The sequence below is a fragment of the Callithrix jacchus genome, chromosome 21, assembly GCF_049354715.1.
Source record: "Callithrix jacchus isolate 240 chromosome 21, calJac240_pri, whole genome shotgun sequence".
Classification (NCBI taxonomy): Eukaryota; Metazoa; Chordata; class Mammalia; order Primates; family Cebidae; genus Callithrix; species Callithrix jacchus.
The window spans coordinates 42,737,282-42,762,738 of NC_133522.1; the positions used below are offsets into that span (position 1 = coordinate 42,737,282).

The 25,457-nt window shown below is 51.4% G+C and overlaps 1 protein-coding gene across 5 annotated transcripts in view; it reads left to right on the forward strand.

Moving 5' to 3' along the window:
• Window positions 1-24,822, forward strand: part of SIM2 (SIM bHLH transcription factor 2) — a 53,484-nt gene extending 28,662 nt beyond the window's left edge. For 4 of the 5 annotated variants that reach the window (XM_008986653.5, XM_054249074.2, XM_078358638.1 and 1 more), the window contains 5 exons: window positions 4,597-4,703; window positions 16,711-16,858; window positions 18,698-18,866; window positions 19,807-20,215; window positions 22,711-24,822. In XM_008986653.5, coding sequence (XP_008984901.2) covers window positions 4,597-4,703; window positions 16,711-16,858; window positions 18,698-18,866; window positions 19,807-20,215; window positions 22,711-23,138 — 1,261 coding nt within the window. In that variant the 3' untranslated portion in view covers window positions 23,139-24,822. The remainder of the gene's footprint in view (window positions 1-4,596; window positions 4,704-16,710; window positions 16,859-18,697; window positions 18,867-19,806; window positions 20,216-22,710) is intronic. The other variant, XM_054249073.2, reaches the window with a different exon arrangement.
• Window positions 24,823-25,457: the final 635 nt, after the last annotated feature.

The following is a 25,457-nucleotide window of genomic DNA, read 5'->3' on the forward strand; positions in this document are numbered from 1 at the left end:
AATTAATTTTAATTTTTGTTTATTTTTTTGAGATGGAGTCTCACTCTTTTGCCCAGGCTGGAGTTCAGTGGCGTGATCTCAGCTCACTGCAACCTCTGCCTTCCAGGTACAAGTGATTCTCCTGCCTCAGTCTCCCGAGTAGCTGGGATTACAGGCATCTGCCACCATGCCTGGGTAATTTTTGTATTTTTAGTAAAGATGAGGTTTCACCATGTTGGCCAGACTGGTCTCAAACTCCTGACCTCAGGTGATCTGCCTGCCTCAGCCTCCCAAAGTGCTAGGATTACAGGCATGAACCACTGTGCCCAGCCTAAAATGGAATTTAATTTTTAACGGACAGATGCTAACTGCGTTTGGTTATCAGCGTTTTGTGGTATTCGTAGGGTGCAATGTGATGCTTTGACACGTGTCTACGCTGTGGAACAATCAAACCCCTCCCAAGTCTGGAGGCCACACGCTGGTGAGGCCTCTGTGTTCTTATGTGCAAAATAGCAGAGCAGCCTGCCCACTCACTGCTAGGAAAGTTGAAATCCAATGATACACTGAAGCACTGGAAAGAGCAAAGCCTCTCTTACGGCAAGGCCACTTTGGCTCTTGGCATGTAGGTTCCTTGGCTGTGCAAGCAGGAATAAGACATCAGAGACCCACTCCTGATGTGGGGTGTGTGTTCGATGAGTCTTTGGTGGGGAAAGGAGAGAGATATTTTGCTTTCTCTATGTTCAGATGCCAGGATTTACTGCTTCCTTTTCTTTTTCACTTTTAAAATTGTGGCAAAATACACATCACATAAAATTGATCAGTTTAACCATTTATTGATGCTCTATAAAGAAAAAAACAAATCTTCCTGGTTAGGGGCGAGAGATACAGACAGGAAGCCGGGCGCAGTGGCTCACACCTGTAATCCCAGCACTTTGGGAGGCCAAGGCGGGTGGATCATAAGGTCAAGAGATCCAGACCATCCTGGCCAACATGGTGAAACCCCATCTCTACTAAAAATACAAAAATTAGCTGGGCATGGTGGCATATGCCTGTTGTCCCAGCTACTTAGGAGGCTGAGGCAGGAGAAGTGCTTGAACCCAGGAAGCGGAGGTTGCAGTGAGCCAAGATCGTGCCACTGCACTCCAGCCTGGTGACAGCAAAACTCTGTCTCAAAAAGGAAAAGAAAAGAAAAAGACAGGAGTTGGTTTGGCTCCTTGAGATGCACTTCGGGACCACTCAGAGGCAGGGAAATGACAAGGGTGAGCGTGTCAGTGTCACCAGCATCTTCCCAGAAATGTCAAACAGAGAGGAAGCAGTGCTCTTTGGGGAAAGCTGCCAGCACCTCTGGGGTCAGCCAAGAGTGACAAATGCCATTTTCCTGCCGTGCAGAGGGAGGCCCTGTAGGGAGAGAAGACAGCCGAGCTCTCCCAGCTGGGCGCACCCCTCTGCTCCCTCTTTTCTGACTCAGGAGCCACTTCTGAGAGGCAGCTGGAAGGACATCGGCTGCCCAAGGTCATTATCAGAGATCCGGGAGGATCTGACTTGTTTTTCCCTTGTTTTGTCTCCTAGTTTTTCTCTGGTCATTCTAGGAAATCCCTGAGACTGATGAATTCTTGAGAACAGGAAAGAAGGGGCATCCCCAGAGGAGAGACATGAGGGCTTTTCAGGCTGTTCAATCCACACTGCCCGGAAAGGCAGCTGCGGGTACAGGAGGTGGTGCCTGAGGGGGTCTGGACAGGGCCTGGATGGGGCTCTGTAGTACCAGTGAGGGCTCCGGCATCTCGGGGTGTGGGGGCTGCACCCTTGGAGTGAGCAGGAGAGACGGCTGGTGGTCTCAAAGGAGACGTCCTGCCTCTCCCTGATCCCTGGTTCTTCCTGCCATATCAGGAAGCTTCTAGCAAAGCCTTGAGGCCTTTTCTTAGCTGCAGTCACATGGGATAGGCTGAAGGGGGTCAGAAGAGTGCCAGAGAGACCTTCCCAGTCACCACGGTCAGTCTGTGACCAGGCGGGATGGGGCCTGGGCTGGCCCAGCCCCAGGAGGACAGCAGAGTGGCCAAGCGGCAGGGTGGGGTGGGAAGATGTCCCTTTTGTGTCCAAGCCCCAGGAGCCAGGCAAGGGCTTGGCCCAAGGTCCAGCGGCCCCAAGTCACAGGAGCAAGGGTGGCAGGACTGTCTGGCTCCACAGCCGTCGCAATCCCAGACACAGCTGAACTCACCATAACCTGAAATTGGGTTCGTCAGGGTTTTGTGGTATTTCACTTTGAAACTGGAGCTGATGCTTTTGCTAAGGATGGGTGAACACAGCGATGTTTGGGGTTTGGCAGATCCTTCTGACAGGTCTTCAGACACTAGAAGCTTGGAAAAAACCAGGAGGGCACCCTGCCAAACCCCTCCATTTCCCTTTAATTTTTAAAGCCAGTGTGTACTTTGATGAGAAACTTAATACATGTGTTTCTGATTCATTTACACGTTTGGGGCCGTTGTTCTGTAACTGTGCATCCAAAGGGTCTGGGAAGCCTCTTTCATCCCCACGTGGTAGAGATGCCTGGTTTTCTATTTGGGGGAAGTCAGACGGCTCAATTTTCCTGCCACACAGAGTTAGACTCTGATGGGGCCTGAAGTTCTAGGTGGCCCTTAGACAAGTCCCCCGATCCCCAAATGGCTCTGGGCTGGGCAAGTTCCCTCCCCCAGCACCGCAAGCCCTGTCTCCTTCCTACCCCAGAAGAATCTCCTACCATGGAAATGTGTACGCCAAACAGCAAGCGATTCCAGGGAAACATGAATCTCCCAAGATTTATGACCCAGAGCTTGAGCAGAGCTTCACAGAAAGGGAAGCAGGTTAAAGAATGAAAGTGAGGTCAAGTTTCCCAGTTTAATTTACAGCTAACGTCTCCTATCCTAGCAAGGAGAGCCCCCAGCCCCGGCCCTCCCTCTTTCCCCCACCTCACCCAGCCCCCAGGACTGACTCTGCACCAGAGCCTTGCCTGCACGTCCCTCTTTCATCTGTTGTTGAATATCTATCAGCAAGATGTTTAGGACCACCTCCTTCAAGGGCACGGTGCCCAGCCCCATTGCCCAGAGCCTGGGAAACCATCGTTGCCACTTGCAGCTTCCACCTACAGCCACAGCCATCCTGATGCGAGTGATGATGTGGTCTTGGGTGCTGAGAGCCACTTTTCTTCAAAGAGCCGAAGTGGGAAATCCACGTGCCCCAGGCTTGATGAGAACACAGAGGGCTCGTGTCACACAAGACATGGGAAAATGCTTCCATTTCTCTAGAGCGCTTAAGGCTTTCCTTTTAGTCACGATATCTTAGGTCATTATCCTGTCTTCTGGGGCATCTAAACCAATTCTCTCCTGATATGAGGCTTTAAGGTGTCCAGTTATTCCATCATTCCCAATGGTAGGAATCACCCGATGGCTTCATCCTGAGACCATCTGTGTCAGTCAGCAGTGTCTAGTGTGCCACGGAGGTTTAAACACGTGCACTCACAGTGGCTGAGATGTGCGAACAACTGTGCAGACAGGGATGGATGAGCCAAAGGTGGGATCTACATAAAACAGAAACGTATTCAGTCCTAAGAAGGAATGAAGTTCAGATGCATGCCGCCGCATGGATGAGACTTGGAAACATCGTGCTGAGTGAAAGGAGCCAGATACACAAGGCCATGTGGTGTACCATCCATGGATGTGAACTATCTTGAAGAGACAAATCCCTAGAGACAGAAAGTAGAGGCCGGGCCCAGTGGCTCATGCTTGTAATCCCAGCGCTTTGGGAGGCCGAGGCGGGCAGATCACGAGGTCAGGAGATAGAGACCAGCCTGGCCATTATGGTGAACCCCATCTCTATTAAAAACACAAAAATTAGCTGGGTGTGGTGGTGGGTACCTGTAGTCCCAGCCTCCTTGGGAGGCTGAGGCAGGAAAATCACTTGAAACCGAGAGGCTGTGGTGAGCCAAGATCATGCCACTGCACTCCAGCCTGGGAGACAGGGCGAGACTCCACCTTAAAAAAAAAGAAGGGAGGCTACTGGGGCCTGGGCAGGGGGCAGCAGGGGCTGATGTTTCATGGGGACAGAGTGTCTGTTCAGGGTTATGGAAAGCTCTGGAAAGGGGCAGTGATGCCTATTCCACAACATTGTGAGGGCAATAAATGCCACTGAATTGTATGCTAGAAATGGTTACCATGGTGAAGTTTATATTATGTATATTTTACCACAATTTATTAAAAAATTTGCACAGGACCATACCCCCGAGGCCTTCCAGGAGTGGGTTCATTTTTCCCTATGGGAGCTTTCTCACAATCTCAGGATCAAAGTCCACTTGTAAGTGTTCCCCGATAAGCTGAACCTCGAAAAAGGCTACAATTTTAAGCCATCCCAAAAATTATCTTAGCCAGTGTGTTCAGAACATTCCCGTTCATGAATAGTGCTACATCCTGCCCCGGACTAGAGTTCAAAGACTTGCTTCTTGTAAAAAAAAGATCATTTTCAGTTTCCAAAATCAACATTTCTCCCTCGAGCCTTCTAGCACTTGATTACTTGGCAAAACCAATGTTGGTTTAAATGAAAGGCAGTCTGCAGTGTGGTGTAACTCACTGAGCCACCGTGCCCCCGCAGGGTGACCGAGGTGACGGGGTATGAGCCTCAGGACCTGATCGAGAAGACCCTGTACCACCACGTGCATGGCTGCGACGTGTTCCACCTCCGCTACGCACACCATCTCCGTGAGTAGCGTGCCCACCCCAGCCACGGGAGGTTGCTGGTCAGGGAGGAGGCGCTGAGGACAGAGCTGGGGGGACATGTCCCTTTTGTTGGTGCAATAATCATCCATGATACACACTTGAATCTCAAGCCTTCAGTGTTGTTTCCTCCACCCCATGATTAAGTATGGCTGCCAGTTGTTGGTTCTCAGGTAGCCACAAGCACCCTTCCAGGGAGACACTGGCAGGTGTAGGATTGGGAAGCTGCCTGGATTCTAGATTGTGGATGTGGAACCTAAACTCTGATGTCTGGACGCCATTTGTGAATAAGAGCAACAATGATGGAAGAACGGCTAGTTACGGAGCTCTTACTGCTGTCAGGCACTAGTTTAAGTGACTAAGTATGTTACCAGCTCAGTGAGGGAGGACCTTCATTTTACCAGCGAAGCTGCTGAGGTCCAGATAAGCCACTTGCCCACCTTCACACAGCTGGGAGGTGGCGGAGCTAGGAGCTGAACCCACACACAGCCCTGTCTCCGACTGCCATACACCTGCCAGCTAGGGGAAGCCGGGGGAGGCCACTGTTCATGATGGGAGAGGTCACCTTGGAAAGGGTGAACAAACACCAATTTGATTTGCCAATGGAGGCGCTTTGGGAACATCTGGATTTAAAGGGGGGTGCTCTAGTCACTGAAATGTTTCAAGAAATGATACTTTTACTTTTGTAAAATTAAAAAAAAATTTTTTTAAAGACCGTCTCTGTCGCCTGGGCTGGAGTGCAGTGGTGCAATCTCAGCTCACTTCAACCTCTGCCTTCTGGGTTCAAGCCATTCTCCTGCCTCAGCCTCCTAAGTAGCTCGGATTACAGGTGCATGCCACCATGCCTCACTCCTTTTTGAGTTTTTAGTAGAGACAGGGTTTCACCATGTTGGCCAGGATGGTCTTAAACTCCTGACCTCAAGTGATCCATGTGCCTCAGCCTCCCAAAGTGCTGGGATTACAGGCATGAGCCACCGCTGCCGGCCGTACACTCTTCTCTTAGAATCCAAACCGAGCAGAGAATAATTTGGTTGGAGTGGAATGCCTCATCTTCCAGCTGTCCAGCCCTGCCATGCCCATGGCTGGTTGGGGGTGCTTTATAATGGGGTGCAGATAGTTAGAGGAGCTGGGTCTTCTGCAGTGTGGCCCAGATGGCATGTCCTCGGTTCTTGTTCTACCTTGTGTTGGCTGAGGGATGTCAGAGGACAGGCCGCTGGTGTTGCATGGGAGGCGGGCGGCAGGCCCGAAGGCCGCTGGACCCACAGCGGCGTGATGTGCTGGGTTTGGTATGGACTGGGACCCAGAAAGCTCAATACTCCCAGGGTGTCGCTGTTGCTCTTCCCTCCCCAAGTCTCTACAGACAGAAACCGGTGACAGCCAAGACTTCTGGCTGGGCAGGCACGGACAGCTTCTTCTTTGCTCCTCGCTGTGTGGGAGACTTAGAGGTGTGAACGACCCTTTTTTTTTCTTTTGTTAGAGACCAAATCATGATCTCATAATCATCTCTGTCATTCTGGACACCAAGCTTGGTAAAGAAGCAACTGCCTAGTGTCACTAATTTGGGAGCCAGAAAGCTTTCTTGTGCAAACTAGGTATGGTGCTTCAATTCTAGAATTCCATATCCAGGAAACTTGAACAGGCAGATATGAAGAGGGGAGTGGAGGGGCTCTGGAGTAGCAGGAGCAGTTAGAAGATGAGAGAGGCATCTGCCTCGAGGCATGGAGCCGTGCTGTGCACCCGGAACAGCCTGGGACTTGGAGAGCGAAGGTGAGGGCTCACACCTCCATGCGCTCCCCGAAGAGAGGATCTGGAGCCCCCTTCCACAGGGGCAGGAACATGCTGGGGGAGCCTAAAGTGCACCCCTGAATTACAGCAAGGGAAGACCTGTTCTTCACAGAGGGCTGAAAGGCAGGAATTAGTCAGGCCTCTAAGCATAGAGACAGAAAACAAAGGGAATCAGAAGTCTTTTTTTTTTTTTTTTTTTTTTGTCTTGCTCTGTTGCCAAGCTGGAGTGTAGTGGCAAGATCTCAGCTCACCGCAGCCTCCAACTCCTGACTTCAGGCGATTCTCCTGCCTCATGCTCCCGAGGAGCTGGGACTACAGGCTCCCGCCACCACACCCCACTAATTTCTATAGTTATAATAGAGACAGGGTCCGTCCATGTTGACTAGGCTGGTCTTGAACTCCTGACCTCAAGTGATCCACCCACCTCGGCCTCCCAAAGTGCTGGGATTACAGGTGTGAGCCACTGCGCCTGGACAAAAGTCTTCCTTTCAAATACACATTGCCTTTTTTCTCACACTGCCCGGCTAACCCAGGAGCAGGGTGGTTTTTCCCCTTGTGTTTTGGAACGGTACTGAAGGCCACAGTGAGGCTGAGTCAGTGGCTCCTGTATGCCCATCATGGGTGGATGCTTTTCACTTACAGACTCTGACCTGCGGGCATTTCAGGGAGCTAAGTCCCTCTCGTGCCCTTTTCCCAGGTGATCAGGTTGAGACTCGGGCCACTTGCCCAGGGGAGGCAGTGGAACTGGGCAGGAGCCAAAGCCACCCATTGGCTCTCGTGCCGTCAGCCATGGTCACTGCCACAACACACCGTGAGGCTTCACCTTGGAGATTCGGCTGTGGCCCTGCCCTCCCGAGCCCTCCTCACCAGACCCACAGGTGATTTTCTTTGAGGGGTCTCCTGTGGTTTATGTGATCAAGCCACTTTATCTCACTGGAAGTTTCCAGACATTGCAGTTGTCCCATGGGACTCTGAAAGGGCAGGCAAGACAGGCTCCCAAGAGACACGCAGAAAAGGCAGGCGTGTTTAGAAATTAGATGGGACACAGCTTTCTTTTCCGAATGAGCCAGAATTGGTAATTCAAAGAGAACAGAAAATAGTGAGATTGGCAGTATTGCTGCTGTCCTGTGACTCGGACTTAGCTGTGGCAGAGACATGAGCAGGACAGAGGGCACCCCAGTCAGGCTGGGGGCTGGTGCGGTCCTGGGGTTCACCATGAGTGTCCTTGCCTCGGTTTCCCCTGGCAGTTTTTAGAGGGTGTGGCAGCAAGGGCAGCCTCAGATGATGGGGGTTCTCTGGTTCTGGTGTGGGAGCCACCTGCAGGGCTGAGCAGCAGCCTCCCCTCAGCGCACTCAACTGCGATGTCGGTTGTGCTTTTCCAAAGCCAGAACTCTCCGGGGAGACAGTCAACTCCAGAGCAGGGCCTTCAGAGTCAGGGTCTTCACGGTGTGGAGCTTTGTGATGGTGGAGGCCTCGCTCTCCTTCCCAGGTGCAGAACCTGGCCCAGAGGGGCCAACCCCAGGCCTCCTATTCCTGCCTCTCCACCCCCAGGGCTGGGTGGCACCTATTTGATTTCCTAAAACTCCAGAAGCTGCCCCTGAGCTTCTGGTTGAAGTGCTCTGGTTGATTTGGACAGTGGGTAGACATGCGTAGGGGAGTGAGGAGTGAACCAGGGAGGAGAAGGAGCCACAAAGGGTCTTGTCCCCTGGCTATATCCATGGGAGGCTGGCACTTAACCCAGGCGACACCCTGGAGCCAGTGTCATCAAGCAGAGGGAGAGTGAGCTGAAGTATTGATACCCCCATGCCTGTCAGTCAGTGGCTGGAGAGCCGCTCTCAGGGGGCCTTGATTGCCCGGCTTACACCCAACATGGTCAGAGTGGGCCCAGCCACGGAAGGGCCTCAGTGGGAAGAGCAGGTCAGGCCGCTGGACGTGGGGGCCAGAGCAAGGCCGATGTCTTCACAGCCTCTTCTCAGCTTCCTCCCTGCTGGGCCTCCATCCAGGCTGTGTGAAGATGTTCTCTGTTCTAACCCTCCACAAGTTTCTCCCTTCCCGACCCCATCTGTCATCTTTCCCGTGTCCACACAGGCTGCACCTCTCTCTGGGGGTCCCTGTTGGCTGACAGGAGCGTCCTCACAGCCAAGCCCCTGATGTGTGAGGGTGAGGGAAGCCCATCCCCCACGCTCTCCAGTTCTGTCTCCACTCCTGGCTTTGTACCAAAGGCTGCCACCTCTCCCCTTGCGGAGACATACCCCGCTATTGCTTGGCCCCATAGAGCCCCATCAAGGGACCTCAGGTCTGAATGATGCTTTTGTCTCGTGGTGTGGAGACTTGGGGACCGTCTTAGTGTCCCAGGGCTGCCCTCACAAAGCACCATAGACAATTAGCTGCTCACAGCCCGGAGGTGTTGGCAGGGTTGGCTTCTCCTGAGGCCTCCCCCTCTCTGTGTCCTCAAAGGGTCATTCCTCTGTGCCGGTCTGTGTCCTAACCTCCTCTCCTTCTAAGGACACCATTCATATTGGATTAGGACCCACCTAGATGACTGTTACTGTAATTACCTCTTTACCCACGTAAAGTCCCGGGCTGAGAGACCGAGGGTTAGGACCTCAACAGAGAAATCTTGGCGGGCACAATTCAGCCTGAAACAGGTCATTCCTTAGTATGCTGTGTCCTCGCTCACGTCGTTGGGAGGGGCCCTTCCCATATTTTAGCTGGATAGGCCGGCCTGGGGAGGACAGGAAGGAGCCTGAGCAGGCGGGAGGCTCCATCTTGAAATGGGACTTGTTAGTCCCATCACACAGTGTTTTGGTGGCTGACGGCAGGGCTCAGGGCCTGGCTTGAAGGAAGGGTGGTGAGGCCAAACTCTTCTTTTTTTTTTTGAGACGGAGTCTTGCTTTGTGGCCAGGGTGGAATGCAGTGGTGCAATCTCAGCTCACTACAACCTTCGCCTCCTGGGTTCAAGCAATTCTCCTGCCTCAGCTTCCTGAGTAGCTGGGACTACAGGCACCTGACACCATGCCCAGCTAAATTTTTGTAATTTTGTAGAGGTGGGGTTTCACCACGTTGGCCAGGATGGTCTCGATCTCCTGACCTCGTGATCCTCCTGCCTCAGCCTCCCAAAGTACAGGCTCCCTGTTTGAGCCTCCTGCCCTCTCAGGCTCCACCACAGTCCCCACTGTGGCAACTGTGGACCCAGGACTCAAGTCTTTCAACCAGATAAGATAGAGCTGGCCCTGTGGTTGCCCGAGGGTTGCAGGGACACAGGCAGCCTGCCAGCTGCCCTTCATCTGCCACAACCAAATAGAGCTGGAGGTGGCCAGCAGTGACCCCCCTGGACCCACAGTGGGACACCCAGATGCATCTGTCATGGGCAGTGGGTGAGATCACTGAGAGCAAGGACAAAGCAGACAGCTGCCAACAGCCAGGGCCCAAGTGAGGCCACTGTCCCATCTTCTGAGGCCTCGCTTTCCCCACACCAGTGGCCAAAAGCCAGGAATCTTTGGGGTGGGGGCTGAGGTTCTGCGGACGCCTGATTGGAGGTGAGAGGCGGTGGTCTGGGAGGGCCCAGGCAGCCTGATGGTTTGCACACATGCTTCAGAATGTTATCTTCACCAGGAGCCAGAGTCCACAGGGGCTGCAGAAATCACAGCTCCTGAAGAGAGAATTCCAGCCTCCAGAAACTCCTGCTTGGTGAGGAGGGGCAGGGCCAGCTCCACTGGCTTTGGGGAGCACAGGTTTGCAGAGGTCAGGCAAGGGGCATCTCGGACGAGAAGAGGGGGCATGCGGGCATCTGTTGCTGTGGTCTGGGTGTCACCCAGTGGGCTCTCAAAGTCAGAGCTGTGCCACAGAATTCCCCAGAACCTTCTTTCTTCTTTCTTTCTTCATTCTTTCTTTCTTTTTTAGAGATAGGGTGTTGCTCTGTCACCCAGTCTGGAGTGCAGTGGTATGGTCATAGCTCACTCTACCCTTGAACTTCTGGCCTGAAGCACTCCTCCTGCCTCAGCCTCCTGAGTAGCTGGGACTACAGGCATGTACCTCCATACCCAGCTAATTCTTAAATTCTTTTGTAAAGCTGGGGTCTTGGTCTGTTGCCCAGGCTGGGCTTGAGCACCTGAGTTCAAGTGATCCTCCCATCTTGACCTCCCAAAGTGCTGGGATTAGAGGTATGGGCCTCTACACCCTGCCTTAGAACTTTCTGTAAAGAAAAGTGAACACAGGATCACATCAGCCACTGTGACCCTCCCACCCCACACCTCACCCACCACCTGTGGCTGAAGAAAGGCACCAGGCTCCAGCTTGGCCTCAGGCAAGCCGGGCTCTGCCTCCTCTGCCTCCCCGCTTTCTTTGTTTCATGTTAGGGAGACTTTCTCTTATATGTAGGGGGAGCTGGCAGAGGCTGTGATCTGTTGTCCCAGAGCCTCAAGGAGGGCTGAGGACCACCTGGTGCATAGGTAGAGAAGGGCTCATCATCAATAAACCTGACAATCTGTGTCAAGGGGCACTGGGCTGGCCACGGTTTGGAAAAACCATGATGTCTGCGTGGATATTCTTCCAAGGCTGTTGGGAATTTCACCCCGCTCTCTAGGTAGGCTCCTGCCCAGAGTGGGCCAAGCCCAGACCACAAAGAGGACACAGGCCATGCCCAGCTGTGAAAATATTGTAATGTCCACTTTGGAAGGCCAAGGCAGGCAGATAACTTGAAGTCAGGAGTTTGAGACCAGCCTGGCCAACATGGCAAAACCATGTCTACTAAAAATGCAAAAATTAGCCCAGCATGGTGACGTGTACCTGTGATATCAGCTACTCAGGAGGCTGAGGCAGGAAAATCGCTTGAACCTGGGAGGCAGAAGTTGCAGTGAGCAGAGATGGCACCACTGTACTCCAGTCTGGGCAACGGAGCGAGACTCTGTCTCAAAAAAACAAAAAAACAATTTCAGTGTCCCAAAAAGGCTTTGAGGCCTGAATAGGTGGTTTACAAGTTTCGAGCAATAATGATTATAACAAATTTCAGGACATTATAGAGTACCTGGTAGTAATCTGGGGAGAACACACTCCAGATGATATACAGTGGTCATGCACTCAATGCTTATGGGCCGGACAGGTAACATGAATGAGTGGCACGTATAGGGCAATAGGGAGTGGTGGAGCCTGTGGCTAACTGAACACACGAGGCGTCCAGAGGCATTCTGAGTAACAACACTATGATACCAACAAGCACATCTGGTACCAGGGACACCAGGTTGCAGCCACTCTATGGCACAGCTGTGAAGCAGAGGACAGAGGTTTGGAAATAGCAGGTCGACTTGGAAGGAGTTTCCAGCCCATTCATTGTACAGGGTGTTTGATGGATATTACAGGATTGATAATCTCTGCTGGCTTCTGCTGCTGCCTTGCTTGCCTCTGACCTAGAAATGGCTGAAGAAGTTTAAGTCATACTCACATCGTTTTTACATCTTTTTTTTTTTTTGAGATGGAGTTTGGCTCTGTTGCCCAGGCTGAAGTGCAGTGGCATGATCTCGGCTCACTGCAACCTCCGCCTCCTGGGTTCAAGCAATTCTCCTGTCTCATCCTCTTGGGTAGCTGGGATTACAGGCTCCTGCCACCATACCCAGCTCATTTTTGTATTTTTAATAGAGATGGGGTTTCACCATGTTAGCCAGGCTGGTCTTGAACTCCTGACCTCAGGTGATCCACCTGCCTCAGTCTCTCAAAGTTCTGGGATTACAGGTGTGAGCCACGGTGCCTGGCTTAGATCCTCTATAGATGCCCTTGGAGCTGTGTGTGGAGGTAGGCTGGTTTTGTCTTGCTGATGAAGGTGTGGGGAACCCTGTGCACTAAGGGGGAGCCATAAGTAATGACAGTAAATCATCATACGTGTTGTCCTAATCCTTGGAGGCAGTTTTTGACATTGTAGGTATACCTTGTCCCTTCTGCTCTGTGCCCAAGGGGACTGGCTGTCAGGCTCAGCCCGTCTTCTGGGGTCCACCCTAAAATGCTTCCCTTGTGGACTCTTCCCTAAGATGCTTCTCTCTTCTCCAGGGCTTTCCTCCTCATCATCATCTTCTTTTTTTTTTTTTTTTTGAGATGAAGTCTCACCCTGTCACCCTGCCTAAAATGCAATCTCGGCTCACTACAACCTCTGCCTCCCGAGATCAAGTGATTCTCCTGCCTCAGCCTCCCGAGTAGCTGGGATTACAGGAAACTGCCACCATGCCCTTCTAATTTTTTGTGTCTTTAGTAGAGACAGGGTTTCACCATGTTGGCCAGGCTGGTTTGAAACTCCTAGGGACTTGACAGGTACTGCTAGGAATAGATTTTGAGGTTGAGGAGCTTAGCAAGCACTTGTTCTCTCTAAATCCATGGATGGATCCTCACGCTGAGCCTGGTGCATCTCTTGGTTATTTTGGGACAATAAACAAATTGGCCGAGTCTCCCTTAAAAGGTGAGCCCACCCCACCCCAATACATATTATTTGATGTATTACATTGAAAGTAATGGCAGCCGGGCGTGGTGGCTCACGCCTGTAATCCCAGCACTTTGTGAGGCCAAGGCAGGCAGATCACGAGGTTAGGAGTTCAAGACCTGCCTGACCAATATGGAGAAACCCGGTCTCTACTAAAAATACAAAAATTAGCCAGGCCTGATGGTGGGCGCCTGTAATCCCAGCTATTCGGGAGATTTAGGCAGGACAATTGCTTGAACCCAGGAGGCAAAGGTTGCATTGAGCTGAGATCTCGCCATTGCACTCCAGCCTGGGTGACAGAAGAGAGACTTAGTCTCCAAAAAAAACAAAAAACAAAAAACAAAAAAAATTAATGGTAAAACTGCAATTACCTTTGCACCAGCCTAACAGCTGTAGAGAACTTTCTGGAGGCAGCTGCTCCTCCCTCCTCCCACAGCTGCCACTTTGAGGACACCTGGGCTGGACCCCAGCTGTGCCCTCAAGCTCTATTGATCCCCCTCTCCTGGTGCTGCCCACCCTGCACAGTTGTAGTAGGGATGGAATGAGGCAATCCTGTGAAATGAGCTGGAAGTAGACACCATGTATCTTTTTGTTAAAGAAGCAAACCCCCAAAGGAGAAGTGTCAGGCTTCTTTCTTTCCCACTGCCTTTGCCTACACCTTTCAGCAGCGATCTGAGTCTGTTGAGATGCAGATGTTAAGCCTGGGCCGAAAAGCGCTGCTCTCTGCACCGTCCCAGAGAGGCCTCTCCCCAGCCGGTGGCACTGGCATGCTTGTTACACAGCAGCACTGCCTCATGTCTCCAGCTTCATCCTCATGAAGATTGGATTCCCACCTCCCAACACCCACAATCTTTTTTCCCATGGAAATAAATACCTTTTAATTCTGATTAAACCTCCTTCTTGTTGGAAATTTAGAAAGTCAAGGAAAGCTGAAAAGAAGAAAATGAAAATTACCTGTCACTTTCAGTCAGATGTATGCAGTTCATATGTATTGACTCCATCAGCTGTGTCTGCCAGTATTCCAAATCCTCAGATAAATAATCTAATCTCTCAACATCTATATGACATAAGGACTGATTATCCTCTTTTTATATATGAGGAAATTGAGTCACAGGGGAGTTGGTAGCTTGTCCAGGATAACACAGTTTGGGGGGGGTAGTGTGTGCATGTGCCCACTTTTTCATAATTAGGGTTCTGCTTTACCCACTTCTGAATCTTGTCTTTCCTCACTTAACATTGTATCATACACATTTCCCATAATGTGATAATTTCTTATTAATCATCATCATTTTACTGGCTGCATAGTTTGCCATAATTTTTACTCTTTTCCCTATCGTTGAACAGTTAAGTCTCTCCCCACCCCTTTTCCCTGAATTTTCAGCAAGACTGCGGTGAAACACTGTGTACATAAATCTGTGTTTGCACTGCTCACAATTCCATAGGGTCAATTCCTAGAAGTGAAATCAGTGTGTCAGAGGCTACGAGCTATCAGACAGCCTTCCAGAGGACCACACCAACTCATCCTTCCATCACACATGAAAATGCCTCTCACTGGCCGGATGTTGTGGCTCATGCTTGTGATCCCAGCACTTTGGGAGGCTGAGGCAGGCAGATCACTTGAGGTCAGGAGTTCAAGACCAGCCTGGTCAACATGGCAAAACTCCACCTTTACTAAAAATGCAAAAATTAGCCAGGCCTGGTGGCAGGTGCCTGTAATCCAGCTACTTGGGAGGCTGAGGCAGGAGAATTGCTCGAACCTGGGAGGTGGAGGTTTCAGTGAGCTGAGATCATGCCATTGCACTCCAGCCTGAGCAATAGAGTGAGACTTTCTCAAAAAAAAAAAAAAAAAGAAAGAAAATGCCTCTCATCATAGATTAGCCATTATCACCTGTTGGCCTTTTATTACTTTATTTTTAGATAAGATTTACCTTTTTCACCATTTTCAGTGGTTTTTAGTTGTATTCAGTGCTGTACAACTATCCCCTTTAATTCCAGAACATTTTCATCATCCCCAAAGGGACTCTCACTCCCAGTTCCCCTTGTCCTTCAGCCCCTGGCACCTGCTCATCTGCTTTCAGACTCTGTGGCTGTGCCTCTTCTGGACATTTCATGTAAAGGGAATCATACAACGTTTGTTTCTATTTTAGCGTCTGTTGATCTGATGTGTGGGATGGACAGGGAGTTGGGTGTTTTTCATCATTTCGCCTGTTTATATTTATTCTCTGATGAATTGTTGTTCACGCTCTTTGCCTGTATTGCTTTAGGGTCTTTGTATTATCAATCTCTGCGAACCCTTTATAATATTAAGGTGAATAACTCCTTGCAGCGTTTTCTTTTGCACCAAAATATTTTAATGTGGATGAGAAAGAGCCATCTGCATGGTGAAAAGAAACCGTAAATGGACAGCCCAGGGAGCGTCTGGGCAGGACTGGGGCCTCACTTAATGCAATGATACCTTGGGGAGTTTCCTTCGGCACCAGCTGGTACAGCCACAGACTCAGCCCCTTTGGCCACCTCCCCGAATCTCTGCTCAGGCAGCTGCTAGTTAGGGCCAGGGGCCAGTCCTGCCTTGAGAAGCAGGAACGTTCTGGAGCCAGGGACCTGGGCATCCGTGGGTCTGTTTCTAGACTTGTGCTGTCCCCGCCTTCCGTGGAGAAGCTTTCCCTCTCCACTGTCCACCTGCAGGTTCTGGCACTTTCCTCCCCTGCCTCCTGGTTAGGTGGAATCATGGTTTATGGGTGCACCAAGCCTTTGCCTGAGCTGCTTGGCATAGAAGATGGGCCCATACAGCCGGGCGTAGTGGCTCATGCCTGTAATCCCAGCACTTTGGGAGGCCAAGGCGGGTGGATTGCCTGAGGTCAGGAGTTCGAAAGCAGCCCGGCCAACATGGCGAAACCCTGTCTCTACTAAAAATATAAAAATTAGCCAGGCATGGTGGCGCATGCCTGTAATCTCAGCTAGTAGGGGGGGCTGAGGCAGGAGGATCGCTTGAACCTGGGAGGCAGAGGTTGCAGTGAGCCAAGATCGTGCCACTGCACTCCAGCCTGGGCAACAGAGCAAGACTCTGTCCTGAAAAAAAAAAAAAAAAGAAGGGCCCATAGGCCCAATTTTCAGGAACTCTGTAGCCAAGCAGAGGTCCTTCCTACATAAACAACATAGCAAATTAATGGGCCCAAGAAAACTGGGATTAATGGGAAGAAAATATAAATGGCAACAGAGTAACAGTTTCACTGTGGATACACCATGTGCCTGGACAGCCAGTCAGCAACAGCCTGACGCTTGGTTGAATGCACTTAACTGACTAGTTGGTGTAAATAACTACATCACTCACCTGCTCTGCCCATTAAGGATTCGAGGATTAAAACATCATCGTGGCATTTTAGGAACTAAAAAGCAGATTCAATTTTTTTTTTCACGCTGCCCAGTACACACTTCGGTGGCTAATGTTTCCCTCAATGAAAGCAATGACTGTTAAATGAGAGTTCTTAACAGGTGGGAACTCCTTGAAGTTGTAGGCAAAATTCCTGTGCGCACATCTGTGTGCATATGCATGTGTGTGTGTGTGTGTGTGTGTGTGTAGGCACGCACGAGACACACACACACACGCACCCTCCAGCGGAGAAAGCCTGCCCCCTTTGTCAATTTCTCAGAGGTATCCTCAGGATTTAGGTCACCGTTGGGGGCAGTATCCCAGAGGTGGGGCCTGTGAAGTGTCTGAGGACTCGTGTCACCTTGTGCTTGCAGTGTTGGTGAAGGGCCAGGTCACCACCAAGTACTACCGGCTGCTGTCCAAGCGGGGCGGCTGGGTGTGGGTGCAGAGCTACGCCACGGTGGTGCACAACAGCCGCTCGTCCCGGCCCCACTGCATCGTGAGTGTCAATTATGTACTCACGTAAGTCACACGTATTTGTTTCTCTCCTTGCTCTCTTCCCTGTCCCACATCGGATGGCTCCGATAAGCATCATCTCTCTTTCTCTCTTTCTCAAACTGTTCATTTGTCTCCTTTTTAATATATTTTTTTGAGCAATCCAGTCATTTTGGAAGGTCTAAACTATTTCTGTGCTCAGCGGTAAAAGCCAAGTGCTAGGCTGCAGGGGCAGCCAGGAGGAGGGTGCTCTGCCCTGGGCATAGGTTAGGATCCCATCGCAGAGCCTAGGTGAGGGGCATGGGGGGTGGGTGGGAATGCCCCCATCCTGAATAGAATGCAAAGAGCATGCATTCTGTTCGCCCCGATCAAGAATACAAACTTGTGCCATCCATGCCCACAAACATTTGGGTCATCTTGGATGCTCCTGCTGCTTGAAACAGGAAGTCTCCCATTTTTTGCCTGTCTTCCTATAGAGCCTGTTGCAAATGATGATGAATATTTGGCCCTTTAAACACTTCAGAAGGTCAAGTTCAGTCGCAAATGCTTTTTTTGTAAATCAAAAAAATATAAATGTTTTCGTGGAGACGGGGTGTTGCTCTGTTGGCCGGGCTGGTCTTGAATGCCTGGCTTTAGGCGATCCTCTTGCCTCAGTCTCTCAAAGTGCTGGGATTACAGGCATGAGCTCATGGCGTTCAGCTTGCAAATACTTTTGTTTTTTGAGACAAAGGCTTGCTCTCGTCTGCCAGGCTGGAGTGCAATGGCGTGATCTCGGCTCACTGCAATCTCCACCTCTTGGGTTCAAGTGATTCTCCTGCCTCAGACTCCCAAGTAGCTGGGATTACAGGCACCTGCTAACATGCCCAGCTAATTTTTGTATTTGTAATAGAGATGAGGTTTCACCATGTTGGCCAGACTGGTCTCAAACCCCTGACCTCAGGCAATCCACCTGCCTTGGCCTCCCAAAGTGCTAGGATTATAGGCTTGAGCCACTGCAAATATTTTTAAGGCCATTAGAAGCAATAGGACATATGTCTATCTGGGGCCATGTATTACTTTCCACCCACCATAGCTATTGTACGTTAAATCACCTCACTCCAGGCTCTGACCCCTGCAGTGCCCCCAGCCCCATGGTGAAAAGGGTTCTCATTTGCACTTTATACAGGGTGAGGATTTAGGCTCTAGGTTCATTCACAGAATGACTTCCAGGTCCTGTGTGTCTCAGAAAGCAAGTGATTCTAGCAAAACCGTCAGGGAGAAAACAAGTTAGCCCTTTAGTTATTCTTCCTGAGCAAATCTGTGGGCTGGTTTTCCAGGTTGACCTCCCACGTGTGACCATGACCCTGCTGAGTTGGGTTCTTTAGGGCAGAGATGGGCCCCTGATGTGACAATGCACCAAGTTGGAGGCCAGGCTCCCAGACCCGTGAAGGGTCCCCAGCTCTTGCCTCCTGGGGTGCTATCTGGAGAGGCACCGGGGCCGCAGATGCTCATGCTGGATGCAGGTGGATCTGATCAATGGTATTTCTGCCTGTCGCGTTTTCCCTTGACGGCTCCCCTAATGGCCCATGGCCCCTCCCCCACCACCCTCCACCCCCCCTGACAACTGCCCAGAGATGTGTTTGGGGCTTTATGGGACTGGAGAGAGCTCTGACCTGGCTCAGTATTTCCTGAGGTGGACCAGCCTGGGGCTGCAGACCGCTTTTATCATGAGGGTGAGCCAGCCTTGTCTCAAATCCCACCCACATCCAACCCCAGTGAAATGACACACTGGGGCACTGAGAATGAGCTGCCCCCGGGCTGGGGCCAGGGAAGCTGCTCGGCCTCTGCTGCCTGCTGGACCTGACTCGGCCCACTCCCGCCTTCCAGGGAGATTGAATACAAGGAGCTGCAGCTGTCCCTGGAGCAGGTGTCCACTGCCAAGTCCCAGGACTCCTGGAGGACTGCCTTGTCTACCTCACAAGAAACTAGGAAATTAGCGAAACCCAAAAATACCAAGATGAAGACAAAGCTGAGAACAAACCCTTACCCCCCACAGGTAACACGCACATCCTGAAATTTGGGGGTGCTGATAAATTTATCCCAGGAGTTTGGGAAGCCTGGACACGTAGGAATGGGGAGCCTCTCAGTGCACAGCAGGGGTCTCCCTCCCATGGAGCAAGGTCCCTCTGGGAGGTCCTGTATACACGGTAGTGACTCCAGGGGAAGGCTGACATCCCAGTGAACTAGTCAAGTTTAGGAAACAGAAGACTCCACTGGTAAGGCACATCAGTCCATTCGAACCCATGTGTTAGATTCTCATGCCTTGACGGGTTAGAATCCATGGGTTAGATCTCAGACTGGTGGGTTAGAGTCTAGATTGGTTAGTTAGACGGCCGCTGGGTTAGCGTCTAGGCTGGTGGGTTAGATTCTAGACTGGTAGCTTAGAGTCTAGACTGGTGGGAGCCCACAACTGTAATCCCAGCACTTTGGGAGTCCGAGGCAGGTGGATCATCTGAGGTCAGGAGTTTGAGACCAGCCTGGCCAACATGGTGAAACCCCATCTCTACTAAAAATACAAAAATTAGTCAGGTGTGGTGGCAGCGCACCTGTAGTCCCAGCTACTTGGGAGGCTGAGGCAGGAGAATTGCTTGAACCCAGGAGGTGGTGGTTGCAGTGAGCTAAGACAGTGCCACTGCACTCTAGCCTGGGCGACAGAGCAAGACTCCATCTCAAACAAAAGAAAAGAAAGAAACAGCAAGTGTCCATGTGTGTCTGATGAGGTGTTAGCTCGGGGGTGGGGGCTCTCCTACCCTGGGAGCAGGTCACTGAGGTATCACTTGCTGTGTGCCTGTCCCCAGTAGGACGTTGCAGTGGTGGTGAGGGTAGGGGGTGTCCTTGGCTGGGGTTGGGCCCCATAGGGGTGGATCGTGCAGGGCCAGAAGGCAGCTTCCTGCCGGCCCCTTGCTGGCCCTTCATCCATCTTCTTTGCCATGCAGCAATACAGCTCGTTCCAAATGGACAAACTGGAATGTGGCCAGCTTGGAAACTGGAGAGCCAGTCCCCCTGCAAGCACTCCTGCCCCCCCGGAACCGCAGCTCCACTCCGAGAGCAGTGACCTTCTGTACGCGCCGTCCTACAGCCTGCCCTTCTCCTACCATTACGGACACTTCCCTCTGGACTCCCACGTCTTCAGCAGCAAAAAGCCAATGTTGCCAGCCAAGTTTGGGCAGCCCCAAGGATCCCCGTGTGAGGTGGCACGCTTTTTCCTGAGCACACTGCCAGCCAGCGGTGAATGCCAGTGGCATTATGCCAACCCCCTAGTGCCTAGCAGCTCGTCTCCAGCTAAAAACCCTCCAGAGCCACCAGTGAACACTGCTCGGCACAGCCTGATGCCAAGCTATGAAGGTGGGTCTGGTCTGCTCATGGGGAAGGCAGGAGGACTGGGCATGGCCGGGGGCCGAAGCAGCCGCAAGAGTGGGTGGCAGATGGAGACAGAACCTTCACGCTTTGGGCAAGCTTTCCCTCTTTCTGCTTCTAAGTAGGGTTTGCTGTGCTTTCCTGCTCTTGATGCAGGTGCTCCTCGAGGGTGCAAAATGGCAGCTGCCTGCCTTGGGGACTGACACAGTGACAGTATAAAGGGCAAAGGAAACAGTAGCCGGCCATCACGTAAATCCTGAGCAAAGGGGGACAGTGAGTTTCAAAACCAGCTCTCATGTGCCGAGAATGCCCTGGTGGCATTTCTTTTGCAAGATTACTTTGCACCCCACCCAGAAGTGACTATTTGAGACAAACAGCCTCATTGTTTTCCATGCCAGTTTTGGAAGTGGGGAAAGCCATGGTGGAAATTCATGAGCTTGGGGACAGAAATGCCACTCCCCAACTCAGGGCAAAGAACACAAGCCCTCCAGGCCTCAGTTTCTTCACTTGTACAATGGGGCCACAAGCTGTGATGGGCCTACTCCCACGTCATGGCACACAGTAGGGGCCTGCTCTGTACATGCCAGTTCAACAATAGGAAGGAATGGCCTTTTGCCTTCTCCTGGCAGCTGGCAAGCAGATGTCCTCTGCAGACACCGCCAGCTGTCCAGGACACAGACTCCTGTTTGCTCCATGGACCAACCCCAGGCAGAGGGTGGACGGTGGGGATGGAGGGTTAGCTACAGGAAATTATTCTCGTTGCACCCAGACCTAACTGCTGCTCAGAGTGTAGACCAAGATGGTGCAGATGTCTTGCAGTGTCACTAAAATGTGGGTGAAGGTGACATCAGGATTATGTGCCCCAGGCTGGACGCATCACACCTGTAATCCCAGCACTTTGAGAGGCTGAGGCAGGCAGATCACCTGAGGTCAGGAATTTCAGATCAGCCTGGCCAACATGGGGAAACCCCCATCTCTACTAAAAATAGAAAAATTAGTTGGGCACAGTGGTGAGCACCTCTAATCCCAGCTACTCAGGAGGTTGAGGTGGGAGGATTATTTGAACTCAGGAGGCAGAGGTTGCAGTGAGCCAAGATCATACCACTGCACTCCAGCCTGGGTGACAGAGTGAGACTCTGTCTCAAAAAAAAAAAGGATGATGTACCCCAGAAAAGAATCACGGAGCCCCTGCTTAAAGAGGAAAGGATAAAAGAGGAGAGTGCCCCAAAGTCCCCCACCCCTCTCTCGAGGCAGACAGGGCTCTGCTCCTTCTGGGCCTCATACTGCTTTTTCTGCAAATCCTAGGAATCTCTTGCTCTGTGTTTCAACTAGAGGCTGAGATAACATTTCTTCCCAAATCTGAGACAAGGGATAGATTATGGGAGAATCCAGCCTTTCTGGAAATCACTAGGGCGTGTTTTTTCAGAAGTACCCAACTTAGAAAAGACCACACTGGTGACCAGGGCCAGGCCCCTTGCCTTTTGACCTGGCCTGTCCCAGGAGCCAGTGATCCCTTAGATATGCACCCGCCATATCCAGGAACACCTTGGGACCCTGACATAACCAAGGAAGGGACCTCCAGAACAGCCAAGCAAAGGAAGGCAAAGGGTTTTGATAACAGCTAAACATCGGACCCACTTGAGATTGACTTCAGAGAGTTTTTGTGTGTGTGTCTGAAGCTGGCTAATGCAGTCACATGGTATTTGACTTTTACCACTATTTTAAAAGTGAAAGAGGTTAACAATCTCCTTGTCACACACGTGATAAAAAGTGGACCAAAGGTGGTAATTTGAGGCAATTTGCGATCAGTTTCCTAGTCTCTTTGGTATTAAAGGAAGACAAATGTTGCCAAAAGGTGTTAAAAAGAAAAGCCGGGAAGCTACTTAATGTCAGGCGTCTGACTGAGTAGACAGGAATGGTTATTTTTCATTATGCCACGAAACAATCAGGGTGGTTACCCACCCCCTCCCCCACTGAGGGACTGGCAGAAGAAATCGGGACAGACAGGGCCATCTAACACTAAGGCCCCTGGTGGCGTCTAGTCCCCTGCTGTCCAATCAGGTAGCCACCAACCCCATGTGGTCTTGAACATGGAAATGTGGCCAGTGCAGTGAGGCAGGTGTGACCTGTGCTCTGCATCTCAGTACCAAACAAAAAAAAAGTCCCAATAATTGTTTAACACTAATTGCACACTGAGATAGTATTTTGGCCATAGTGCGTTAAAGGACGTGTATTATTTAACAGGCATCACACTTGTTTCTCTGTAACGTGGCTCCTGGAACATTTCAAGTCGCGTCTTGAGATTGGACCATGCGGACTAGACCGAGAGGCGGGAGGGCGACAGCGACCCCGCGGATGGAGCGCGTGGGCTGCGGAGGGGTGGCGGGCGCGTCCGGAGCTTGGATGGGAGTGGGGTGGTTGCGGCCGCGCCCCTTGCTGCCCGGGGCGGGCGTCTCCCTCTAACGTGTCGCCTGTCCCCGCAGCGCCCGCCGCCGCCATGCGGAGGTTCAGCGAGGACACCGCGCCCCCGAGCTTCCCGAGCTGCGGCCACTACCGCGAGGAGCCCACGCTGGGCCCGGCCAAGGCCGCCCGCCAGGCCGCCCGGGACGGGGCGCGGCTGGCGCTGGCCCGCGCGGCGCCCGAGTGCTGCGCGCCCCCGGCCCCCGAGCCCCCGGGTGCGCCGGCGCAGCTGCCCTTCGTGCTGCTCAACTACCACCGCGTGCTGGCCCGGCGTGGGCCGCTGGGGGGCGCCGCACCCACCGCCTCCGGCCTGGCCTGTGCCCCCGGCGGCCCCGAGGCGGCGACCCGTGCACTGCGGCCCCGGCACCCGAGCCCCGCCACCGCCTCCCCGCCTGGAGCGCCGCTGCCGCACTACCTGGGCGCCTCGGTCATCATCACCAACGGGAGGTGACCCGCCGGCCGCCCGCACCAGGAGCCTGGGCCCTGCCTCCGGGGGCTGCGGCGCCACCGAGCCTGGCAGACGCGCGCGACCTACAGTAATTTATGCAGACAGCTATTTGAATAGGACCCCGCCGCCGTCTTGCGGTTTTCAATCACTGCGGAGGCCGCGCGCACGGGTGCCAGAGGCCCGAGGCGCGCCCGGCAGGTGACCGCCCGCCTGTGTCCTGCGAGGGCCGGTGAGACCCAGTTGCTGGGGTCTTGGTTTCCTCACCTTGAAATCTGGCTTCACGCATTTGGCCTTGTCCCCGACGTTCCAGGAAAGTCCCGCTGGGAGATTGAAGCGGTTTCACTCCGCAAATATCCTCCACTTTAAGGAGGGAAACCCACCCTGCCACAGTCCACTCTTCCACGTGGATGGCGGATCTGGGAGGGGACCCCAGTGTCCCGAGCCCTTTTAGATGCCTAGGTGAAGGCAGAAGTGAGGATTTTAAGTCCTATGAATACACAACTCTACTGTCTTTAAAAGTCATTCAAGAGTCTCTTTTTTTTTTTATTTAACCCTTTCTTCAATACAAAAACCAACAAACCAAGACTGAGGGGGTGATCATGCAATTCCATGTTGTGTGTCTGAACATGGGTGTGCTTCACAAGCACATGAACAAGCTCTTACCTCCCCCTAACTCCTATGAACTCTTGATAAAACCAAGAATAGCATCTTCAGAATATATTATTAAATAGGCATTAAATGCAAAAATATATATGTAGCCAGAGAGTTTATGAGAATGACCCTGTCCAGCTTCATTATGTGGCAAAATCCCTCTGGCCCACACAGATCTGTAATTCACTAGGCTTGTGTTTGCTACAAATAGCGCTAATACAGTTAAACTGCATGTGCAATACGCAACACTGTCAATGGGTCCGGCACCTCCTGGAGGAAAAACGTGAAGGGGATGTCATGAAATGATGTAGACATTTGAAGCATTTCTACAAATCAAGAAAACTTCATAAGAACATGTCACGTGTGCAACAGGTAAACAGAAATCCCTTCATAAAGCACCAGCAGTGTTTAAAAAATAACCCTCCATTCATTTTTATCTTTTGTGGGTTTTGCTTAAAGATCCCAACACTGAAAAATTCCATCATGGCTCCGAGCTGCACCCACGCGTTGAACCACCGTCTTTCCATTTTCTTCCCACTATAAACACTGCATCATGTTGCTGCTTTGTCACAATGGTTTATTTCAGGAAACTTTTTCCACCTTTCTGAATGGAAAGAGGTTTTCGCAAATGTTTTTAACTCGTCATTCTAGAATCAAAGGGCACCTACACCGACTGCTCTCAAAATGTGAACTGGTTTCTTTGCCAACCCTGTGTCACTTAGTGAGGACCTGACTCAGTCCCTACAGGGTATCTATCAGTGGGCATCATGGTACGAGTTACAATTTGCAAATTTAGGACCGTGGGTCACGCAGCGAAGGGGCTTGCATGGTGGGAAGGGATGCACCCACCTCTCCACGTACTCAGCTATACCTCATTCACAGCTCCCTGCGAGTGTGTGCACATGAAATAAGCCGAGGGTACTATTTGTTTTTTATGTTCATGAGTCTTGTAATTAAACCGCGATTCCTGAAAGGTGTAGGTTTGATTACTAGGAGATACCACCGACATTTTCCAATAAAGTACCGCAAAATGCTGTTGTGTCTACCTTGTTAACTTTTGGAGCTGTATTTAGTAAAAATAAATCAAGGCTATCAGAGCAGTTCAATAAGAAAGGTTACTGCTGAGAAAAAAGACCCTATTTTACAAGTGACAATGTAGACAGGCGTAACGGATTGTATATGTACTGGAAAAAGAAAATGTGTACTAGCGAAACGTCCTTGTCTAAACAAACATCACCATTTTCATAACCTAGAACATGAAGGAAGATTCTTCCACGAGCTGGCTTCAGGACGGCCAGGGCTCGGTGCAAAGTTAACAGCGCTGTTACTATGGCAACCTAATATTGTTACCTCCATCTTTAAGAGTCTGCACATTTAAGCTGGGGATAGCGTTTCTTGACTTCTGTGAGGCTCTGGCAGGGGAAGAGGAAGCATTTTTAATATATATGCCTCTCTTTTACAAAAAGGAAAAAAAAAATCATCGTAGGCCCTAACATGTACCATGTTGACAAAAACGCCAGATCAAATGGATTTGAGAAATAAGCCCAATTCAAGGCTGGCTCAGCCCTCCACAGGGCCTCCCAGGGAAAGGAATTCCTTTATGTTCTTGGAAGCCCTTTTCTAGAAAAGCCATTCCATTCATACCTTTGTAGAGCAGTGGGCTGGGTGTGG